Source organism: Apiospora aurea, assembly GCF_038362705.1.
Source record: "Apiospora aurea strain CBS 24483 chromosome Unknown utg000008l_segment0_segment0, whole genome shotgun sequence".
Classification (NCBI taxonomy): domain Eukaryota; kingdom Fungi; phylum Ascomycota; class Sordariomycetes; order Amphisphaeriales; family Apiosporaceae; genus Apiospora; species Apiospora aurea.
Window position 1 is genome coordinate 252,058 of NW_027117395.1, and position 20,590 is coordinate 272,647.

At 47.1% G+C, this 20,590-nt stretch overlaps 8 protein-coding genes across 8 annotated transcripts; 5 read left to right on the plus strand and 3 right to left on the minus strand.

Moving 5' to 3' along the window:
• Positions 1 to 413: 413 nt before the first annotated feature.
• On the plus strand, positions 414 to 1,553 carry PG986_011556 (uncharacterized protein; the record flags this gene model as incomplete). The annotated part of the gene is made up of 1 exon (XM_066847778.1): positions 414 to 1,553. One exon carries the CDS (start codon positions 414 to 416, stop codon positions 1,551 to 1,553), a length of 1,140 nt encoding a protein of 379 aa, XP_066694474.1.
• A 1,521-nt stretch (positions 1,554 to 3,074) lies between these two features.
• PG986_011557 (C6 transcription factor) lies at positions 3,075 to 4,093 on the plus strand (the record flags this gene model as incomplete). Its single annotated transcript, XM_066847779.1, has 2 exons — positions 3,075 to 3,122; positions 3,227 to 4,093. 2 exons carry the CDS (start codon positions 3,075 to 3,077, stop codon positions 4,091 to 4,093), a joined length of 915 nt encoding a protein of 304 aa, XP_066694475.1.
• Positions 4,094 to 4,343: 250 nt separating this feature from the next.
• Positions 4,344 to 5,345, plus strand: PG986_011558 (heterokaryon incompatibility protein-domain-containing protein; the record flags this gene model as incomplete). Its single annotated transcript, XM_066847780.1, has 1 exon — positions 4,344 to 5,345. One exon carries the CDS (start codon positions 4,344 to 4,346, stop codon positions 5,343 to 5,345), a length of 1,002 nt encoding a protein of 333 aa, XP_066694476.1.
• A 103-nt stretch (positions 5,346 to 5,448) lies between these two features.
• PG986_011559 (FAD-dependent monooxygenase cctM) lies at positions 5,449 to 6,915 on the minus strand (the record flags this gene model as incomplete). Its single annotated transcript, XM_066847781.1, has 4 exons — positions 5,449 to 5,735; positions 5,822 to 6,289; positions 6,363 to 6,694; positions 6,752 to 6,915. The coding sequence occupies 4 exons, from the start codon at positions 6,913 to 6,915 to the stop codon at positions 5,449 to 5,451; spliced, it is 1,251 nt and encodes a 416-aa protein (XP_066694477.1).
• A 1,726-nt stretch (positions 6,916 to 8,641) lies between these two features.
• PG986_011560 (uncharacterized protein) lies at positions 8,642 to 9,557 on the plus strand (the record flags this gene model as incomplete). The annotated part of the gene is made up of 2 exons (XM_066847782.1): positions 8,642 to 9,226; positions 9,270 to 9,557. 2 exons carry the CDS (start codon positions 8,642 to 8,644, stop codon positions 9,555 to 9,557), a joined length of 873 nt encoding a protein of 290 aa, XP_066694478.1.
• A 529-nt stretch (positions 9,558 to 10,086) lies between these two features.
• Positions 10,087 to 10,623, plus strand: PG986_011561 (uncharacterized protein; the record flags this gene model as incomplete). The annotated part of the gene is made up of 2 exons (XM_066847783.1): positions 10,087 to 10,293; positions 10,378 to 10,623. The coding sequence occupies 2 exons, from the start codon at positions 10,087 to 10,089 to the stop codon at positions 10,621 to 10,623; spliced, it is 453 nt and encodes a 150-aa protein (XP_066694479.1).
• Positions 10,624 to 15,955: 5,332 nt separating this feature from the next.
• On the minus strand, positions 15,956 to 16,399 carry PG986_011562 (uncharacterized protein; the record flags this gene model as incomplete). The annotated part of the gene is made up of 1 exon (XM_066847784.1): positions 15,956 to 16,399. The coding sequence occupies one exon, from the start codon at positions 16,397 to 16,399 to the stop codon at positions 15,956 to 15,958; it is 444 nt and encodes a 147-aa protein (XP_066694480.1).
• A 175-nt stretch (positions 16,400 to 16,574) lies between these two features.
• On the minus strand, positions 16,575 to 17,876 carry PG986_011563 (uncharacterized protein; the record flags this gene model as incomplete). The annotated part of the gene is made up of 2 exons (XM_066847785.1): positions 16,575 to 17,024; positions 17,217 to 17,876. 2 exons carry the CDS (start codon positions 17,874 to 17,876, stop codon positions 16,575 to 16,577), a joined length of 1,110 nt encoding a protein of 369 aa, XP_066694481.1.
• Positions 17,877 to 20,590: the final 2,714 nt, after the last annotated feature.

The window sequence follows — 20,590 nt, forward strand, 5'->3', positions numbered from 1 at the left end:
TAATTCAAACGTCGGGATGGCGTCCTGCTGCTGCTGCTGCTTTACTGGTTGCAGTTACGGGGGGCCGGGAAGGGGAATCAACATTACGGTTTCGGCGTATATAAATAGGGCTGCCATGGGTCGTTGGGATTTGCCCGGTTTTGAGGCACTTGCCAACTTTGCAGTGCTGGAATAATCAATACTGGGTGGTTTACTGCGAAATCTTCGTTTGAGCATCCAGCATAGGCTCATGGGACCAAATTTTTTGTTTTGCCTCTCCGTGGTTGGGTTGGGTGAAGGTTTACTGTCACAGCGGATATGCATTTTCTAGATTTCTCCGAAACGTGCTTTCACATCTATGAGAGAATCAATTTCTTTTTCACAGACATTGCCATCTCGCTCGTCCAATAACTCATGCAATATACTAGACCATGATGCAAGCTCTAAGAGGAATGATGGCTGCGCCGGAACCGCCGTCTCCTGTCGATTCCAAGTCGTCCGAGGACTCCTACCCCGATATAATAGCCGAGGAGCCGTTCGAGTATCTGTCCGCAGACGATGTCTCCGGCGAGTCAGAGTATCTGCAAGAAGAGGCACCGACGCCACCTTCGTCTAGTGAGGCAAATGAGGAAGAAGAGCTTCCTGTGGAGGACGCGGACGAACGAGTCTCCGTACCGGATGAGCGAGCAGCAGAAGGCGTCCATTGGCGGCCAGGCTATGCTCCAGACCCATGGCGGAGGAAGTGGACGCAGGCGGCGACGAAGGAGGAAGGCCTCGGCGTCCGCGCCGTAGCCGGCGGCGGTGCGTTCTACTACGAATGCGACAGACCGTACACGATCCGGCTCGCCTTCAGACCTGATCCAAACGACGCCTCCTCCTCCTACTTTTTCTCCAACGACGACGACGATCTTCCCAGCAGCGGCTGGTGGGCCGAGATGTTCATCAAGTGCGCCAGCGTGCCCGAGCTCATGAAGCAAGGCCTGCACTGGTCGGGCGCGAACATCGTGCCGGAAGAGGGCAGGATAGTCTTCAATCCCAGCCGCGACGACAAAAAGCAGTACCAGGTGTACTGCCAGAATCTGCCCGCAGGCTGGCAGCCCCGCCCGCGGGGGCCCAAGACTCGACACTACTACCTGAAGAGCTTCCAAGGCTGTCAGCCGGGCTGGGTGGCCAACCTGCAGGTCCACTCCGACAACCTCGAGGTCCTGTCGCGCTTCCGGCCGGCGGACCTGACGCGCGACAAGAACCTCTCCGCCGCACTGGCGTATGCCACAGACGGATCCGTCGTCTACTCGTGGCGCAGCCATTGTCCGCACGAGGCGTTCAATGCCCTGTACGACGGCATGCCTATGCAGGGCTGGTGGCCGTCATGGTCCAAGGCGATGCCTAAGGAGGAGGAGGAGGAGGAGGAGGAAGGGGAGCCTGCGGCGAGACCGCGTCGGCCGGTCCTACGGATTCTGACCAGCAGCTGCAGCGGCAGCGAAAAAGGAGGAAATACTGCTGGGAGTGCTGCAGCAGCGGCGGAGCCCGCGGGGAGACTGGACAGACTACGGCTTCGCTTCCCCAGGTTATGAGTCCTATTATTTCAAAGCAAGGCGAGTCCCAGCAACCCAAGGTCTAGGGCCGCTCGAAGGAGGTGGCGGACTTGATTAATTCTTTTTATTGCTAGAGCCCACCTCATGGTGAAGACCAAGGTGAGGAGACAGGCAAAGAGACGGAAGTCTCGTGGGGAAAGGATTGGCCTCATACATCAAGGTGGGCCTCGGTGTTAATTCTTAGATATCTTGATGATCATTATAGATAAGTAGATACGTTCCTACCACGTCCTGTTGTTGGGGAAGGGGGTCGAAACGACACACCTTTGTCATATATACTATAGCCGAAATAAAATACCCATTAAAATAACGCTCTCAAAGCGAGTATTCCGCAGCAAGCCGGTCAACGGAACTCGGCGTGACATTTCGCAACAGCACTCTCGAGTTTCCCTCAACTTGGTTGCCACACTGTGAAAATATTTTGCTTCCTGCTCAAACATTGGGGTCAAGCCTGGGATAATCCCTGGGTTTCATAAACGTTGAAATGCTTTCTAAGCCGGAACGAACGGGGGAGGGGGAAAAGAAAAGAAGGAAAAGAAAGAGCGTCTGCATTCGTTTCACGTCCCAGGTCTTCGTGAGAAACAAGCCACGGTGGTGACTGCTGGTTGAATGGCGGATGCCTACGCGGACTCTAGAGATCAAGGTGTGAAAGTCATGGGAGGGGGGGACAAGTGTAACTTAATCTAGCTTTCCTTCCTGAAGAGTAACTCACAATAAGCTTACGGGCACAGGTGACCGACCCTCAAGGGCAGCAGGCAGATAGATATCAATAAGTATATTTGCTGCGGCGCAGCCAAAGCTGGCCGGCCCCCAAACCTGGATGGATCCTGAAGGACCCAGCCGGAATGATTGGCTGAACATCGAGAACGTTAGACAAGATACGCCTCAGTACGATAGCAGTAGAGTGCTATATCCGGAAATTTTTCCACCTGTAGGGCTGTAAAGGTTGGTGGATACGGTTGTCGTGATACAAAAAAGCAAATTTCGCCCTGCACAAACCGTCTGCCCAGCCACTCCAGATGACCATACCGAACAGAATCGAGAAGGGATCGGCATCCTGCCAGTGTCAGCTTACAACCACCAATCGTAAATATCTTGCGAACGTGACGATTTCTCCGCCACCGTATACGGCGACCCATCCTACCCCGAGACGGTAACATGCGCCGTGATAAAGCGGAGCAGCCTAAGGACAAAACTCTGCCGACACCACCACTTGGCGTGATAAGCAAAATACTGGGACCCCCTTTAACTATGACTACCACCGCGTATGCAAAAATGATCAAACGCGTCTCCACCTTGACGTTTGTTACACGGGGCTACTCCATGGCCGACGAGGCTGACAAGGATCGGCCGCAGCCGCTCACGCGCCGCTCCACCGTCGGAAGCCCCATCTGAGTCAGGTCCCGGCGAATGGGTGTCGTGACTTGGATGATTGAAGCTTCCTGTTTTCCCATCCCAATTCAACTCAGTATACTGTAGAAGCCAAGTCTATATATTGCCATGATGCGCCGGAAACGTGGGTTGGAGGTCGAAGCTTGGAAACCAGCAGTGTCTAGCCAAACGCGCTTACTTCTTCCCCCCTTGAAACCCCAATAAGAGTTCCTCCTGGGTCATTGCGACTTTTGAACCCCCTGCTACAATGTCTACCGCAGCCAAGGAAACCCGCCCCCCCGCTGCCTTCTGTTACGACAGACGTCGGCACAGCGAGGGCTTCGACAGCCCCGACGGGCCCGGCTCCGGCAGCATCGGTCGCAAACAACAAGCCACCGACAAAGCCCGCGCACGACTCTCTAACACCCGAGAGCCCCGAGCTGCTGCGCCAGCACGCCCGCGCCGACACCAACTTCACCTGGGGCTCCCCCGCCGGCCTCGGCATCCGCGCCGCCAACGACGAGAACCTGCTCATCTTCCGCAAGGCCGTCGGCATCAACTACCTGCCGCCCGTGCGGGGCCCGGCCTTTGACCGCTCGGCCACCGTCGTGAGCCCGCGCACGCTCGAGGAAGGGCGGCGCGCCGCCATCGGCATCTACCGCAGCGTCATCACCGAGGCCTCGCGCAAGCACACGTTGTATACGGTCATGACCATCTTGCTGTACCTGTGCTACTTCGCGCAGGTCGTCATCGGCGCGGCGCTGACCGCGCTCGGGTCCGTGGCGGCCAGGTACTCGACCACCATCACGGTGCTGGGCGCGCTCAACACGGCGCTCGCGGGCGTGCTGGCGCTGATCCGGTCGTCGGGGCAGCCGCAGAAGCTCGGCAAGGACCAGGTCGGGTTCCGGAAGCTGCAGGACTGGATCGAGGAGACGGACGCGCTGCTGGCCGTCGGCATTATTGGGAGGAACCGGCGCGAGGTCGGCGTCCTCGTCGAGGTCGCGTTCCGCAAGTACAACGCCGCCAAGGAGAGCGAGGAGAACAACCGGGCCGACATGTACGTGCAGCAGCCCGAGGACGAGAACAGCGTCGGGGCCGGCAAGGGCGGCCAGAACGGGGTTGCGAAGAACGGGGCGGGGGGTAATTGAGCGGGGGTGTTTGGTTTATGGTAGATGGCGATATCGTAATGTAATACAACTTATCCCCTTGATGGCGACGACGAGGCCCCTAAGTGCTTGGTATTAAAGGTAATATTCCACCATTCCAAAGAGGGCGTATTTGCTTCTGGTGCTAGTGTTGCACTGCATCGAAGCTAACAAGAACTAAGCAGGGGAGGCTGGGGACCGAAGCCTCTTGACCCACAGCTTTATGCGAGGATGCGGCTTTCCCCTCAACATCATGCAGTCCTCGCAACTCTTCCCACTGCTTTTCCTTAGCTTGCATGTAAACCTCGACCGAGTCCGGCTTCAATACCGCACCAGAGCCACTTGCCAGGGCCACGTCTCGGCTCTAAAACACCGCAATGGTGACGAGACCAGAACAGGCGCCGTTGGATGGCAAGGCTACGGCTCTCGGAATGAAACGCAGAAGCAGCTTATGCGACAACTCTCCTTCACATTAAAGGAATTGGACACAGGCATACGTCACAACCTGGCGGAAGATGACAGGGTTCGAATTGGCAACGACCTCTACTTCAAAGAAGACTGTCAGGAGGACGTACCGTATTCCGACCCGGGCCAAGACGGATTTATGCACGCCCAACTACCGTACAAGGATCGGTACGACCGGCTCATCCCGCACGAGGTGCCAAGAGCCGACGACCAAATGTTGAAGTCCATTCTGCCCGATAATCCGTTCGGGGTGATTCGCGACACCTCCATTGGGAAGACTGAGGCCGACAGCCGGTACATGCCCATCCTGCAATTCTACACGTGGCGGACCTGGCTGCACGTGGAAATCCGAGACGCAGCCGCGGGGACCAATGTCAAGACAGAACCCGGCAGTGACAGCGGCGAGAAAACGGCCGATATTTGCACCTCCCTGCGCGAATGTGACATTCTGGACGAGAACGGCGACTGGTGCGGATCCGTCGTCCTGGATGACCCCCCGATCTCGTTCCAATCCTCTGAGCCGGGGAAAAAGCTCTCCCCCTTCATCGCCCTCTCAGACGCCAAGGCCTTCACGGCGCGGGAATGCCCGGCCTGGGACTACGATCACCACGGCCAAGCCCCCGAGGTGGAGGAGGAGGGGCTGCACGACGGGCATGATAGGTGGGACCTGTACCACGTTCTGCTGCTGCAGAGGGACGAAGAGAGGCGGCTGTGGGAGAGACGGGGGCTTGGGAAGGTGTTTAAGGCGGCGTTTCGCGATAAGGAGTGGGCTGAGATCAAACTCGGATAATTCACGAGGACGGAACTCGTTTTAAATAGGGTGTCTATCCCGGCGATCTACAGGCACTTAACATCTCCGGTGTCTATGAATTACGTAACGTCTCTAGAGGTTGTCATATGAGGGGCCACAGAACGACCCTTTCTTGCGGTAGAGCCACCATCGCCATTCCCGCGACAGCTCGGCTGTCGGGCTTCTCGTGGCCAATGGCCGTCGTGTACTCCTTGCCGGACATGGCCGCCGCGCCGCACCCTCGCTTGATCACCTCCTTTTGATACTCGTCCAAAGGCTCCCGTAGATTTTGATCACTGCCCTTGTCGATCTTGTCAATGGCTCGGGCGAGGTTGAGCCCGCCCTTCATGGCGTGGCAACCGCCCTCGCCTCGGAAGGGGGTCATGACATCTGTACATTTTCTCGTGTGTTAGCACTGCACTGCAAGCTCCGGGCTAACGACAGCCTGACATGGAAAGATCACGAATAACACTTACGCGCAGCATCCCCGAGAAGCGTGACCGTCCCCACCGGCAACGACTCCATAATCAGCGTATTCAGCCTGACCGGCGGCCTCTTCATCCTCTCCACGGTCGCCTTCCCAATCACGCACCGAAACCGCTCCGGCAAGTCCCGGGCCTGCCTTAGCGCGAACGCGCACAGCTCCTCGCGCGTGGCCGAATAAGTCCAGAACCCGTCGCCGTCCGCGGCCTCGTCCTCGCCCGTGAGGTGGAAGTAGTACTCGGCCCCCGACTGCGGGCCCGACGGCGAGGAGAGCTTGTCGAGCCCGACGAAGAGGTGGTAGGTCTTGCCGTCGTCGGCGCCGGGGAAGTCGACGAGGTACGAGGAGTGCGAGAGCGTCATTTGGGATTCCATTTCTGGCTTGGTGAGGTGGACGTCGCCGCTGACGAGGAAGAGCTTGTCGGACTGGACGGGGTCGTTGCCCTTTAAGATGTATTTGCGGGCTTTACGATGCATAAATGGTGTTGTTAGTTGGTTGTGCAGCGAGTGGCGTAAGCTCTTTAGGGCGTGACTTACTCATGCTGTGGACGCCCTCGGCGCCGACGAGAATATCCCCCGTCGCCGAGGAGCCGTCCTTGAAGTTGACCGTGACGTTCTTGTCACTCTCCTCGATCCGAATCGCATGCTTGTCGTACTGGATGTCGATGTGCGTTGATAGCCAGTTGCGCAGAGTCGATCGGTTTGCCCACATGTACGTCCGGCTGCCGTCGTCCCGATAACCCATCTTCGTTGTGCTGTCCGGGTTGTAGTAGGCGAATTCGCACGGGATGTCGACCGAGTCCAGGTGGTCCACCGTGTTGAACGGCGGCATGTCGTCCGCCACCGACTCTTTCATGTCTCCCACCATGCTGTCAGGTACCGTCAGCGTTTATTGTAGTCAGACTGGATTGGGTGATGAGATTGACCTATGCACGGAAACTGCCCATCCATGGGGGCGCTCGAGGTCGCGGTTGTCCCGCTCGAAGATCTCCAAGGAGATACCGCGCTTGCGCAAGGCTTGGGCGAGACTGAGACCACCAAGGCCAGCACCCAATATCAGGATGTGAGGAGAGGGTCCTTTGGAACTCATTCTTCTTCAATTTGACCACGTATGTTGCTTTTACGTCGGAGGAGCCCTGTAAAGGTAGATCACGAAATCAAGCTTGTTGTTAATAATGGTTGATCTTGTCTACATGATGGCTGGTTGTTCACGTTGGTTCATTTATACAACGTGACTTACGTAATTGGTGGAGGATGGGTTCAGACGGAGCGAGTAACGTTAATCTAAAGTGGCGGATACTCCCGTCTCAAGCCTGACTCGTTGCGTTTGCAATCCTGTCTCACGTTTCCTTATATCCGAGTGGCCCGGGGTTTTGCAGATCAGTTCGGTCCAACGCGGATTTGGAGTATGCAGGACATATGCCAAAAAAAGGCCAAGCAACCACGCCAGCGTTTGAGATATGCACCATGAGCCACAAAAGCAAATCCTCCACCGTACCAGCCACAGCCGCACAGCCCAATAGATCTAGCTTGTTGTACGACGGTAGCAGATTGTAACCAAACGCTCTTCTTGGAGTTTCATCAAGGTCGTGGCCCTAATAGCCGCGGAACGTCTACTCACCGGCCCCGACCCCGAGAGACTGGTCGGGAGGGGCGCGGCCTGCATGAGATTCAAATACCAGCAAAGATACCGAGGGGCATGGTACTAGTGAGCTCGGCCGGGTCCGGGCCAGTTTACCCCATATCGGCACTCCGACCCTGCTGTCTCGTCCCTACTTATAGGGTGGGGTAATTTGGGGCCAGAACAATAAAACTCGAAATTTTCAGAAAGTTCCAACCACACAAAGGGGGCTGGAACATCCGCATTCAGGAATGCGATCTATGGCAACAAATGTTTAGTCATAGGACTTTTTGGTGGGTTACAGTCGCCGGTCAGGCTGAACCTACCGATTTTCTGGTCGCCCCATCTCAACCACCCCGTACCGACAAGCAAACAAACTCAAAGTATGATGCTCTCTGGCCCAATCAACACGGGTCTCTTCACGAGAGTCTTGCAGGAGATTGGAGTTCCCCCATCCGAGATGGTATACGTTGGTGATAGCGAAGATCGTGACATGAAGCCCGGCATTGCGGAGGGCTTGTTCTGCATCCACCTTTCAGAGAAGAAGAATTGCGACCTGGAGGCATACCCACCCTTGTATCAACACACTCAACAAGTTGACCCACGTTCTTCGTGGTTGAATGTTCTTGCGGAAGGGGGAAGTGAGGAGGGCGATCAAGCTACTACGTGGGCTTCTCGGTGGCCACTTCGGCGTTTCCTGCGAGTAGCACCAAATACGTATCGATAGTGCGCTTGTCGTTTTAGTCGCGGGTAGCACCTATATGTAGCCAGGATAATGCGAACTCTGGTCCGTACAGTGTGCAACCCTGCTGCCACATTTTGAAACAGAAGGACTCTTATAGATATTAATGTCAGGCTAGCCGGGTTCTGGCTGTCATGCGGAAACCACCATTCAATCTCATTTCGCGCCTGACACTGTGCTGATGTAATCCATCCTCGTCCCGTTCTTGGCTACATCGTAGCAACGCACTTCCCCACACCACCCGTAGCCGCGTAACCTTCGGGGACCGAAGCTTGGCTGCGGCTTTCCGACAGTAGGAGTCCGCAAAGCCCCGCTAGCAGCAACTCCGCGACCATTTGTTTCCTATGGTCAGCGCCCGAGGTCTACGAGGGTCGCTTCCGTACACGGGCAAGAAGCCTACCGAATCTCCAGTCGCCAGTCAAAAAATCGCAGTAACATATCCCGGCAGCTTCAATGGGGGGACCCGGCAACCTGCTCTTCGCCCAGGACGAAACGTTCTGGGACACCTACCTAAAAGGCCGACCCAAGCCCCCCGACGCCTTCTTCGACCGCATCTTCACGTACCACGAAACCCACAGCGGCCAATTTGGCACCGTCCACGACGTCGGCGCGGGCAACGGCCCCTATGCGCCGCGCCTGCGCTCCCGCTTCGCGCACGTCATCGTGTCCGACATCGTGCCCGCGAACGTCGAGCTGGCGCGCGCGCGCCTCAGCGGCCTCGACGGGTTTACGTTTCGCGCCGCGAAGCTGGAGGACGAGGCCGACGATGTACCGCCGGGAAGTGTGGACATGATCTTCGCGACGAACGTCATGCACTTCCCCGATCGCCAGGACGCCGCCGTGGCGGCGGTTGCGCGCCAGCTGCGGCCGGGCGGCACCTTCGCGGCCGCGACGTTCGGGCCCGCGCGGTTCCACGACCCCGAGACGCAGGACCTCTGGGACCGCATCAGCCGCGAGGGCGGGCGGCGGCTGCTCGGCGCGGCCGACGATCCCGAGACCACGGCCAAGATCATGGCGCGGACGCGTGGGACGTACAACGTCGCGCCGCTGGACCCGGCCCTGTTCGCGCCGGGGGGCGCAGCGCGTGCACCTCAACATGCGGCACGGGGGCATCCAGCCGATCCTACCGCCCGAGGCGGCCCACCTGGCCACGGATCCCGACTTCACGGGCCCCGACGACGTGGAGACCTTCGAGGAGGAGGAGGGCTGGGGCTTCGAGATGGACCTGGCCGGCGTCAAGGAGCATTTCGGGTCGTTCCCGTTCGTGTCCAACTTTCCTGGCGCGTTTAAGGAGCTGTACGAGGAGTTGGATGCGCTACTGTCGGACGGTCGTCGGGTTGGGGGCACTTTCCTGCCAAGATCATTCTAGCTACGCGCCGTTGAGCAATTACGTGCCATGTTTGATCCGGAACCAGTCTAATTCCGCTACCTAATATATTTTCCTAAAGAGCAAGCACAGGACATATACAAATTTCACATCTCAGTTTCTCAAGATCACAGCTGTCCCATTTTAGCATCGATTGAAATCAGGATGATTCAATGCTGGGTATCGAGCCACCGTGAATAGCATCATTTGATGCGAGGATGTGTTATAAAACACGGAGAATGTAATAGAGCGGTGCGCATAATGGCATGATACTCTGATTTCACGCCCTTCCTCGCCGATACTCCAGAGGATAGGTGGTCCGAATGAATGGTCGAGGAGTTCGGGGATACACCTCGGGAAAATCTTGAATAAGCCGTACTCCGACATAAGTATCACCCACCGTTGGGATCGGGAGAACCAGCAGGAATAGTACGTGTATAACCACGAGAACTCACTTCCAAATCCCAAGATTAATAGGAGCAGTTAAATCATCAATTACGATATCATTGGAAACATTACTAGAACTGTAATCATGTCGGCGCCAGCTGAAGTCCAAGCTAAGACGCTGAACAGGTTCCTTGATGCCTGGAAAGCCCAGGACGTAGGATCGACTATCGATTTGTGGTCGGAAGACTTCAAGCAGAGACTGCTTCCCTACTCCTTGGGCGCTGCCGCCAAGTCAAAGGCCGAGGCCGCCGTTATCTACCCGATATTGACATCCAACCTGTCCAACTGGAAGGCAAGTCGTCTCCATCATGCGCATTTTGGACATGGCATATTACACGAAACGCCAACGGAGGCCATTGCTAACACAATCTGATAGCTGGAAATCAAGCAAATTGTCCACGACGCGGCCCGAGGGACGGCGGCGGTGTATGCGACCTCCTCAGCGGACACGCCGTTGCCGGATGAGAAATGGGCGACCGACTTCGCCGTGTTCATCTCATTCACCGAAGATGGCACGCAAATCAACAAGTTGGACGAGATGGTAGACTCTGCTTTCTACCGGAGCTTCTTCCGCAAGTTTCAGCAGTATCTCGCCGAGACTCGTGGGGCACCAGCCCATTGACCTGGATGCATTTGCACTGCAGACAAGTCTCGAAAGGACGGTGGTAGATGAGACTCAGGATAGGATCGAGTAGAAAACAATTCATAGATGACAACAGAGCCCAATGGTAGATGCCCATGTCTTGCATTGGAAGTTATCGCACTTTCAAACTTCGAGGCAGAAGTTCAGCGCGTGACAGTGGGGGTTGGCAGAACTCCAGTGGGCATGGTCTGCTGTAGGGGAGCGAACCCCGCTAAAGTACGGGGACCGAGGGGAAATTCATAACACCTGATTGGGAGGAGTTGCTGCAATGGTTGGTGCTAGCGCACTCCAGGCTGTGTATTTTAGGGGATGCACTCTGAGATTACTGAGTGGCAGCGCACTCCAATACCAGCAGCAAACAAAACAGCAATGAATGTATCGGACTGTACTCACTACATCATACGACGACATGGAGCGGGCTCCTGCAAAAAGGTGTCAGGATACCAGTAAGATGCAACCCCCTCTGGCGCCCTCCCCCCCTCACGCACCATTTTACTTTTTTTAGTTTAAAAATAGAGGATAAAATAAATAAAATAAAGGAAAGATATATTTTAAGCTTAAATTTAATAAACTATAACGTGGTTTACCACTACGCGACGTATATTACTTAGCGACGTATTTTTTTACTTCTCGACCCTTTTATATAAATTAATTTAATTATAACGCTTAAAATTAATTAAAATTACTCGCTATCCGATTCCTCGCTTAATTTTATATTTTTTTTATATGTTCGCGTATTATGATTTGTTTCGCCGTAAATACTATAGCGTTTTTTACCGGTCGCCTTTCGTTTCGACGAACCCTTATTTTTATTTTTATCGGGCGCTAAACGCTTTTTTTTTACTTTTTCGTCTTGTAGCTGTTAAGATTTTTTAATAGTAAGGGCTTTTCTAAGCTGGATTCGCGACTTTTTAACTCTCCGGCGCTTAAAAAGTATTAAATTAGCCTTTTTTAATATATATATTTTATTACGTATAAGGGTTATTTTATAAGCTATTTTGATTATATTTTTTATTATTTAGTTTACCGTATTTAAAATCGGCGTTGGAAAGCTTCCTTAATAGGTAGACACCCTCTTTTTAATATAAGTAAAATACTTAGTTATTTATTAGGGGTTAAACGGCGTTTAAGGGTCGTAGGTACTAGCCGTCCCTAGACGGGATAAGTTAAGTGTAAGCGTTCGGAGACGTATATTTAGTTTATTAATTATTTCGTTAGGGTTATAAGGTATTAAACTAAATACGTTAAATTTAAATTTAATGTTAGTTTCCGTAAAAACAGTAAAATACGCGGTTTTAAAGGCGATAAAGAACTCAAGCTTAGTAATATGATTTATAAAAGCTTTAATAAATAGCTCGATTTTTTTTCGAATAAACACGTTTTAAAGGCGAATAAAATATTATATCGAGAAGTTAAAACAAGTATAATAAATAGGGAGGTATATTAATAATAATAATATCGTTATCCTGGTAATATATTTCGAATTTAATCGAAATATAGCTCTCGTGGCCGTCGAGAATTAAAAGGCGGTAGCGACCCTTCGTTTACGATCTAGTATATTTATCGAAGTGTTTAATTTAATTTAAGCCTGTTTCGTTATTAGTCTAGCTATTAGAAGTCGGCTTAATTATTTAATCGCTCGGTAAATCGGTTTCGCGGGATTAGTTCGCGAGGTAATATTAGCCTTAAACGATTAAAAACGGCGGAATATATTAGCCTTATAAATTAATATATTTAATCGCCGTTACCTATTCCCGATTATTAAACTAAACCGATTTCGCTTTTTTACGCCGCTTAGCGCGTATTATAACGAGTATTAACCCGATTATACTTATTATAAAACCGGTCTCGTCGAAATTTTAAATATTTTTATTAATAATCCCGTATTTCGCTTTTATATTTATAATTAACGTAAATTAAATAGAAATAACTTTAAAATCCTCGCAAAAAGCCCTTTAATAATCGTACCGACGATTTATTTTAATCTTTAAATTTAAGTTACGGTTAATAAAGCGCTTAACTTAATACTTATCGACGCGGTCGCCGCCGCGCGACGCGGTAAAAAATTAGCTATATTTTCTATACTAATAAAATCGGGAGGTATTCCTCGGATATTTAAATTAATTATATATTTCCGAAGTACCTCTTTTTTAATTAGATTTATTTTACATCGTTTCGGTTAAATTTCGCGTTTTAAAGTTCGGCCGTAAATTCGATAACGTAAAATTAATTCGAGTATATTATAAGTTTTTATTACTACTCTTTAATTTATTTAATTCGGTCCGTTTTATATCGCTTAAATTATTAAAACTATCCGATCTTTTTAAAATTAATTAGGTATTATAATTATAAAAATATTACGCGTTAAAGTTTAATTATATTAGAATTAAATTAAGGTGCGTCGCTAAGTGATATACGTCGCGTAGTAGTAAACCACGTTATATTTAAGGTTTTTTAATTAAAAAATTGGATTTATTTAAGAAGATATTTTATATTTTCTTTTATTTTTAAAATTTTAAAAACACGGTATATAATATAATCTACGGTTTAATTAAACACACGGTTTAATTAAATACTTTCTTTTAATTTCGTATAATTTATATTTCATGTTTTATATTTTTACTACCTACGATAATAAATTAATAGAAAAAGAACGATATATAATTAGTGCTCTAAGCGTTTTAAAAAAACCCTAAATTACGTATATAAATCGCAGCGCGAATATATAATATTTCTTATATAATTTTACGTTATTAGCGTCGCGGTAATATTTTATAACGAAATACGTAGTCGTTAACGTAAAAGTTTACAAATTTCGAAAAGTAATTAATTATATAATATATAATTAATTTAAATTCGCAATCGTTTCCGCCTCGAATAAATAGTGTTAAAAATATAGCGAATCGATTATTTAATTTACGCGACGCGAAACGCGTCGACGTTAATTAAGCTTTTAATTTCGTACGATAATAATTAGATTTTCGGACGCGTTTTAATTAAAAAATCGATTATTAAAAAGTCTTTTACGAAAATCTCGACGCGTATTACGCGTAGTTTATTTTCGTATAGAATATAATTAATAAATATAGAATTTAAAAAGAGGATATATATAATTTCGACGAAACCGGGTTTTTTATAAGCTAAATCTCGTCCGAAATAATTATAATTACCTCTAATTAACGCGGAAAGCTTAAAGTAATATAGTAAAAGAACCGGGAATAGGTTATAATAATATAGGGCGTCGAATTACACGATTATATTATCTTTTTATATATTATTTTTGCCGGGAAAACGTACTTTTTTTCCTAATACGAAAACAGTTTATTATTAAAAGACTAAGTAATCGTAATTATTAAAAATAACTAAATTACGAATAAAAAAAGCAAGGACTAAATTTAATATTTCGATAAATATACGAAGTTTTATACGAAGGATATTTACCGCCTATTAATCCTTAATAGCTATAAAAGTTATTACTCGATAATTTTCGAGTTTTACTATAAAAAAACTCGATTATTATACTTTATATACCTTTTTATTCGTCGTATAAACTCTAGCCTTTTAATATCGACTGTTTTCGTACGTTAAAAAAACGTACGGGAAAGAAATTAAAGGTTTTATACGAGCGCATATTACCTATATTTTAAAGGAGGACTTTTTACTAACGTTTTTAAAAACGTTCTAGGCGATTTTCACCGTTTCGAATATATAAAGAAGCTTTCGAAAAACCGGACTCGTCCCGTACGATCCGGAATATATTATTTTATAATTAAATATAAAGCCACGTACTTTAATATTTCCGGGGATATTTTCCGGCTTACCTATTCTTTAAAAATTAAAAATCTTAAATAACCCGATTAAGGCCTAATCTTAAACCGAATACGTTCGAAACCGTATCATACGGCATTAAAATAGCTCTTCGACATCGATTTTAATTAGACTTAACCAGATTACGAAAGGTATAACGTAAATAATACACGGGCTCGCTCTTTTAAAAGGTAAAATAACCGCACTACGAGAAATAAATAAAATACTTAGCCGGCGCCGCCGTACGAAAAAAACCGGCTATAGGATAAAAAGTTACTTTATATATAAACTAAAAAAACCTATAGTTTTAAAAGGACGTTAATAAATAATTATAAAATAAATCGCGCCGAAGTAATAGTTATACGAAAAGGCTTAAAACGCGCCCGCGACGCTATAAAATTTACGGGGAGCTCGGGTATAATACGCGTACTTATTAAAATAATATAAAAGTATTTAAAAAAAAGGATTCCGATTAATTTTAATATATTAAATACGTTGTGGTAGAATTGATTTATATTTCGTTATACGAGGCCTTAGAAAGTGTTTAATTAGACCGTGTATTTAAGTAGACCGTAGATTACGTTAATCTTAATTTATTATAAAAACTATAAAATCTTTTTATAAATGTAATTTCTACCATTTTTACCATAATAATAATTAAAAGTTAAAGCTTTAAAAAAATTGCTTAATGAATTATTAAAAAGAGAATACTCCCGCTTAAAATTTTTTAGTAAACCTTAATTTAAATTTTAATATTTAAATAACTTAATAAATAAAATAGTATAAAAGGTAAAATAAGTATATTACGTTTTATTTTTAAGTATTCTCGAGATTTAAAATTAAACATTATTTTTAAATAATTTATTTAAAAGGTTATTTCGATTTATATTTTACTAGTAATTTATATATAACATTATAAAACGAGCTATATTTACCTTAATAAATTTATTTAATTTTATACCTTAACTTTATATTTTCACTTAATTTTAATACTATTTCTATATAAAATCGGTATATTATTACCATTTTTCGTTAATTTTATATAAAACTAGTAATATATTCAATTTAGGTGGGAAAACGAGCAAAAGGCGGGGGCGCGAAGGGGGGAGGGCGCCAGAAGGGGTTGCATCTTATACTCAAAATATCTTTTCATTCATTACAACGGCAGGTAGTACTGAGCCCCAGTGTTCTCACTGCATTGAACAAAAGCTGCTGATCAAGCAAGGTCTGCATTTGTCGCTGGCGGGCTGGCTTACTTCTTTTGACGAAAACGGACTTGTCCCGAGATCCTGCATGCTGACTCCCGAACGCTGACCTTCGGTCCCCGATCCTCAACTCCCCAAACGCACCATCCGCTACCGACCAGGCAGCCAATCATCCCTGGCCCATTTTCTCTGCAGAGGTATGACCTAAACGCTGATTGAAGTAGAAGCTTGCGAGGAAAGTCTGGAACGCTTGAAAGGCTGCGACCAAAGTCGCCATGGACATGCTGTTTGCATTCCGATTATTCGAAGACCGGAGTATCCGAGTCAGTAGACTCATCGGGTTCCAGCTCTGATTCATCGGTTTCGGATTCTGGTGCTTCGGATTCCAGGTCCGATACATCGAGGCAGTACCCAAGACCCTGCGCCTTCTCGACCATTTCCTGTACATCCTTATGATTGAGATTCCAGTCCTGCACTTTGGCTATAATCTGCTCCACAAGCTGGTCCCGGTCTGAAAGAAATCGGGACGACGATGGCTCAACCATACCGGGCTTCGTCGTTTCATCACTACCACTGTGGTTCATTTGCTGCCCACCTTCTCCGATGGCAGTTTCAGTCCCACAGGATGGCGGCGACGACGGGGCCAGTTCTTCCAACCGGGCTCTGTATGTCGCACGCATAACCTGGATCCCCCAAGTCCGCCGGTGAGACGACAGGTCCTCCTCGCTCTTGAATGCGGGCATACAGGAAAGAGATGGTTCCCGCGAGCAAAGTGGAGAGAGACCAGCCCATGCACCTGACGGTCATGTTTCTGTCCGTTTTCAGGGCCGGCCGCAGTGGATGACAAACCACCAGGGACACTGGCGACGAAGTCTACGGGCTCTCTATCCTTGATGTCATCGACATGGTGCGCCTCAATCACCTTCCTCGCACAACTACCGTCCAGGTGCGTGGTGGCGGACAGCCCCTCAAAATACGCGTTAACTCGGCCTTGTAGCGAGCGACCCGTCTCTGGCGCTTGAGTTTGGCCGCAGGTGTCTCCTCGGGCACATACTTCGACGCGTTGTGGAGCTGCAAATTGTATTCGTGATCGTCGAAGCAGAGGCTCTGGCTAAGGCCGAAGATCCTTTCGCGCTGCTGCTGCCGCGGATCATGAAGCTCGTGGTGCGCAGCCTCGACGAAGCTGGAGCAAAAGCGGCGTAAGTCTCGGAAAGGACCACGTGGGAAAGGATACTCGGGACGCCAGTCGCCCATGTAAAGGTTGCTACAGAGAGGGCCCAGATGAGGTTCTTTATTCTGTCCAGCGGCGGTTGGGACACCGTTGAGATCCATGACGTTGATTGCTATGTGGCCAGAATCCACGCGGACCTATCGACTCGCGGCGTTAGTATCATTCTTGAGTTAAACGAGAGTTCCAGTAGGTGATAGGAGTAACCCGTGGAATAAATAGTGTATCTTGAGAGAAGGCAGCAGAAAACAAAAGCAAATCTGGGAATTAAAGACGGATACATTTCCATAAAACACTGGAATATGAAGAAACAAACACAGAAAGTCGCTTACCAAGTCCGCATCGTCATCGTCGTAATACAAGCTACCAATTCCATCGAACGGCATCGACCACAAGCTGTGCACACACTCGGCGACGGTACGGGCAAGTGCGGCTTTAGCCTCGGTTGGGAGCCGGTCCTGGACCTCGTAATAAGGCTGGCCGGGCATGTGTTCCATCAAGATCCACTCGTACCCGCCGAAAGTGCTGCCAGTGGCGTCGTAGAGGAAAATGCGCGGGACAGGAATCTTGGTGTGTTGACGTACCCAGCCAACAGTGGCGACCTCGGAGCGCGTTTTGGTGGATTGCAGCACGGGCACGGAGAGACGCAAGACGAGGTGGCGGATGTACTGGCGAGGCAAGTTCGAGGCGGTCGTTGCTGGTGTTTGGTGGTGCTGGTTCTTGACTGACAATGTCGATGCTGGCAGAGGCAGATCGGGAGGGAGCGTGACCTTGAAGGCGCGATTCCATGCGCCTCCCGAGATGAATTCCACGACAATGTCGTCTGCATTCATCGAAAGACCCCAGGCACGGTCGAATTGGACCTGCAGCAGGTCGCGTATAGCTGGGAGTTGATCTTCGGGACATTGTAGCCACTCGAGCTGAGGGTTATACCCGTGCCAACCACACCATCGGAATAGTGGCACCTGGCCTTGTTGCAAGTTGCCTTCCATGACAGTAGGCAACTCGTGATGGGGATGATGTGATGGCGAGATGATGGTTACTGGGTGCTTCTGTAGCCGAGTAGGCTGTAATGACCGTGTGTTCCAGGTTGACCAAAGGTTTGGCAAGTGCTTATGCCAGTGTCGTAGGAATGATCTGACTGCAGTTAGGTTGGATGGACACTTTTCGTTTCCAAGTTCGTTTTGGCGAGTGCAGGCGAAAAAGACAGCAATGCCTTGTTCAAAAATATGTGGGAATGGCGGGAGAAAGGTTAATATTATTATTAATAGTACGCCGTATGCCGAAGGCCTTCGGTACATCTATCTAGTTCCTCGTGTAATAAACCGTGCCGAAGCTGGACTAAAAATACACGCTGCCAATATCGTAAAATCTACCTTACGTGCTCGACGTTACTATATTGGTTTTTACCCACTAGCTTAGTAACCTTTGCTTTAAGGCTTAAAGAAATTATTTAAGTTCGAGTGGTCCCTTAATTTCTATTATTAACTTATATAGCGGCAATCGACCGGTCTGTAAAAGCTATTTTATAATAACTTTCGCCGTATCTTTTTTTATAATAAGCGCCGCTAAATTACGACGAGTTCGTAATAGATTAAGTATTAGTTATTTTGTTAATTATTTTTATTTTCCCTCGAAGTTTTTATAATATAAAATTAAATGTTCGGCTATTTCCCGTTTTTTACTGTAGTAATATAGTGGCGTTAAGACGTTTAAAACTTAATAAGTAAATAAGAACGATTTAAGCCCTATTCTTTTAGTGCGTATTTATATTAAAATCGATGTTTCGTGTTTAAATATATCGTCGTAACGACGGCACGTTTCTTAGTTTAACGGCGATTTTATAATTAATTCGCGGCGGCTTCGCGTCGAAGTAACGGTATAAAACTATTTTTATTCTTATTTCTTTTTAAGCGTTTATTCGATCGTTTAATTATTTAATTATTGTTTAATTAATGTTAATTAAGCGTCGTTTAGCTATAAAATTATAGGGGTTTCGCTAATAACCCTTTAAAATTTCTTTTATCTCTTTCTCTTTACGTTATATTTTTTATTAATAATCTCTACCGTTTTTATATAAGCGCCGTGTAAAAATTATAGCTTCCCGGTAGTTTTCGTGCGTATTTCGAAACTAGCTACCTTCGTATTTAAATAAAGGTCGAGGGGGGAAATTACCGCTTTAATTTTTAAATAATATTAAAAGGTCGCCTTATATACCCCTATTACGGTTTAGAAATAAAAGTTTTGGATTATTATAAGGTTAAAGGTTAGCCTTTTTTCGATATCGCCCACTTTATATTAAGCCGACGTTCCGTACGCGAATACGTTACGTATTATTTTCGTATAAAGCTTTTTTACCCTTCGTACTAAACATTCCTAAATTAACGTTACGAGCTTAATAAAAACTAATATTTAAATTACTATTTTCGCTTTAATTTTTAAAATATAATCCTTTTATTATAGTTTCCGATAAAACTAAACGCCGAAGAATTTCGTAAAAATTACCGGCGTTATAATAACGTTTCCGAAGCGTACCTATAACGTATAAGTTTTTCGCGCTTTAATAAAATAAATAAGCTCGCTTTTTTTTAAATTTGAACTTTATCCCTTTCGTACGTACTTAATAATTATATATTTCTTAAGCTTTTTTTAAGCTTCGGTAATTCGTAACGTGGTTTAACTTTATAATAATAAAATTCGTATTATTTACGAATTCAACGATAATAAACTGCTCGTACGCTTTTAATTCTTCGTATAATATAGCGATATAGAAAATAAAAAAATCGGTAATAACGGAGAGCTTTACGAAATATTAGCGCGGAACTAAATTTTTTTTTAACGATTTACCGTCGAAATAAAAGTAAACCGATTTATTCGTAATAAAACTCTTAACTTATCGGTAAACTTAATCCGGCAGTTTTTTTTCGCGGAGTGTAGTAATTAGTCTTTTATAGTTAATTATATCGAAAACGCCTTTAATATTAAGCTAGAGGAGGGAAACGACGCCCTTTTATTATTACGTTATACGAACGACGTCGGTAACTAGTCGAATAGTTAGCTTAGTAAACCGTTATATTCGATTCCCTATTTAACTTTTAAATAAAAACGAGTACTTTTCGGCTATTCCGGTAATTCGTTAGTTTATAATTATTTTTATTATTTTCCCGATCGTATTAAATAATAAAATAAGTCTTTATCCATTAAGTGTTTACTTTTCGGTTACTATTTTATTTAGCTTTAGAATTACGATAACTTTTACCGTACGGAAACGTTTAAAAAAATAAGTAAGCCGGAAGCTCGCTGTCGTTAAGCCGGTTAACATCCGGAAAAAGGGTTCCTTATACGCTTTAAGGAAGTTAGTAAGTGTTACGACCTGGCCCAACCATGCGGCCCAGGACCCACCTTACGGCACGGCCCTACGATACCCCGAACCTCTACACAAGAAACCCAGTATAACTCCAAGCCACACCCGTCAGCGGAACTCCACCAGTTAGTAAAGCCTTACTAATCATTATAACCCCACTAGTTAGCAAGACTTACGACGACCAAGCTACGACGATAACTAGCACTACGACGACAGGCAACACCCGATACAGCTACTCCAAGACAGGCAAGAATGGATAAGCAAGAATAAACAGATAGGAATAGATAAACAGGAATAAGTAAACAGGAATGGACAAACAAGAGGATTACGTAGTAATAACTC